Raw genomic sequence first — 2464 nt, 5'->3', positions numbered from 1 at the left:
TGACTCATGACGTCCTCAAAATGTACTATTAGAAGGCTTACTATTTATCATTAAGTAACACGGAACAACCACAGCCTTAGGTATTTGGAGTACACAATCCATAATGACTACAGTATCCTTTATAAAACAAGGGCCTTCTCCAAGTCATTCCATTCCAATCCAAATCAATCTGAATCAACACCACATGTATCTATGATGACAACACTGAGGTAAGTAATGCCAGTGTTCTGTTACATGAAATAAATACTTACAACAATTGTAGAAAAAAAACTATCAAACCTATGATTGCCAACGTAGGGAATAAAATTTTAGGATCTACGAACGTCTTAAATTCAAAGTTATTAAAAGTTTAGCTGTCACTTTGAACCATGGGTAAAAGAAAGCATAAATTATTGGATTCATTAAGGAATTAACAAGTGGCAGAAAAATGATGAAATATGATAAAAAATGGTCAATTAAAAAAGAAAAAAAAAAGTTAATGAATAGAAATGGAATCCAACAAATGAAATAGTTGACAACAACAATAGAAAGAGTTTTTGCTGCTTTTGTCTCAGACTTATTAGCCTGTACAGTTTTAACACCAGACACACTGGCAGCCTCTTTAGAAAACACCTTTCTGGCCTGTGATCTGGCCACCACAAAGATTTTCATATAAAGTGTTATAATAATAGAGCATGGGACAACCATTGTACTTACAAGGTCAATAATATTACCCCAGGTTATTCCTTCAACAATTAAACATTCTGTCAAACACCTACTTGGTACCTGTACATTTACTAAGTTTTTTATAATTGCAGCATCGTATATGATAGAACAACACCAGGTAACGGATATACAACACATCATTCTTGTTGTTGTTATTTTAGAGTGGTACATTAAGGGATCAGACACAGCAACATAGCGGTCAATAGATATCAAGACCAAATTACCCAGAGATAAAGAAGTACATAAGAAAGTACTGTAGATCTGAAACACACAGAAATATTCCCCAAAACCCCAGCATGATTCCATTATTGCTACAGTCATTACTGGTATCACAATCAGTCCCACCAGGAGATCTGACGCAGCCAGAGAGAGGATGAGCAGGTTGGTTGGAGTGTGGAGCTGCTTGAAGTGAGAGATGGAGATGATCACCAGTAGGTTCAAAAATACTGTAACTGCTGAAATCAATGAGAAGAAGATGTACAGTGTTATGTAGGTAGATATCTTTAGCAAAGCCTTTCTGCAAGAAGAGTTTCCGTCTTGAAAACAGTATTGAACATCTTCATGTTTCTCCATTTGTAATAAAAGGTCAAAATGCTGAGGTCCTTCTCCTGCTTGGTCCTGTGTGTGACCCTGTCAGGTCCACCGTCTGACAAACTCTGAGCTCTGCCTCTCTATTTATCCCTGAGTTACTGACAGAAACTCTCCTCCCCAGGATCTCTCTGCACGCACACACACACACACACACACACACACACACACACACACACACACACACACACACACACACACACACACACACACACACACACACACCACCACCAACAAAACATACACAAGTGAGCACAGAATTGAACAAACGGTTTGTTAAACACATTTTTTGTGAAAGCATGATGTAATGTATGACAGGATTGGATGTTGCTGTGCCCACCTAGCCTGTCCTTCAGCCTTACTGATAGAGCTGAGAGAAAAGGTACATTTACCCAATTGAGCATTTTAATGGGGAAAATACAACATGGGTGATGTTTTTGTCACTCAAAGGCTATTTTACATGGGATGTCAAAGCTCAGTTTGGACCAAAATCCACAACCTCAGGACACATGACGACACGTCACATGTCAGCTGGCCAGTGTGTAGGAAAGTTGACAGTAGGGAAGTTGATAAGCCATAAGTTTATGGTGTACAAACGTATAGCAAATGCTATCAAAATTGTGACATTTCATAGGAACATTCCATAGACATTAAAATGTCCATCTGAACTGTTTTATTAATACACTACAAAATCAAATTAAAATCAAATGTTATTGGTCACATACACATATTTGTCAGATGTTATTGCGGGTGAAGCGAGATGCTTTGGTTCCTACAGTATCTCCAACAGTGCAGTAGTATCTAACAATTCACAATAATACACACAATTCTAAAAGTAAAATAAGGGAATTAAGAAATATATAAATATTAGGACAAGCAATGTCTGAGTGGTATTGACAAAAAATTCAGTAGAATACAGTATGTACATATGAAATGGGTAAAATAGTATGTAAACATTATTAGAGTGATTAGTGTTCAATTTAAAGTCACCAGTAATTCCGTGTATATGTACATAGGGCAGCATCCTCTAAGGTGCAGGGTTGAGTAACCGGGTGGTAGTCGGCCTGTGATGGCTATTTAACAGTCTGATGGCTTTGAGATAGAAGCTGTTTTTCAGTCTCTCGGTCACAGCTTTGATGCACCTGTACTGACCTCGCCTTATGGATGGTAG

The 2464-nt window shown here is 37.8% G+C and overlaps 1 protein-coding gene across 1 annotated transcript; it reads right to left on the bottom strand.

Moving 5' to 3' along the window:
* Positions 1-601: 601 nt before the first annotated feature.
* LOC145879979 (trace amine-associated receptor 6-like) lies at positions 602-1338 on the bottom strand. Its single transcript, XM_082977257.1, has 2 exons — positions 766-1338; positions 602-628 (listed from the first exon to the last, which is right to left on the bottom strand). Exons 1-2 carry the CDS (start codon positions 1276-1278, stop codon positions 602-604), a joined length of 540 nt encoding a protein of 179 aa, XP_082833383.1. The 5' UTR covers positions 1279-1338.
* Positions 1339-2464: the final 1126 nt, after the last annotated feature.

This window comes from Salmo salar, chromosome 07 (genome assembly GCF_965601325.2).
Source record: "Salmo salar chromosome 07, fSalSal1, whole genome shotgun sequence".
Taxonomy (NCBI): domain Eukaryota; kingdom Metazoa; phylum Chordata; class Actinopteri; order Salmoniformes; family Salmonidae; genus Salmo; species Salmo salar.
This window is presented reverse-complemented; position numbering and strand designations above follow the sequence as displayed.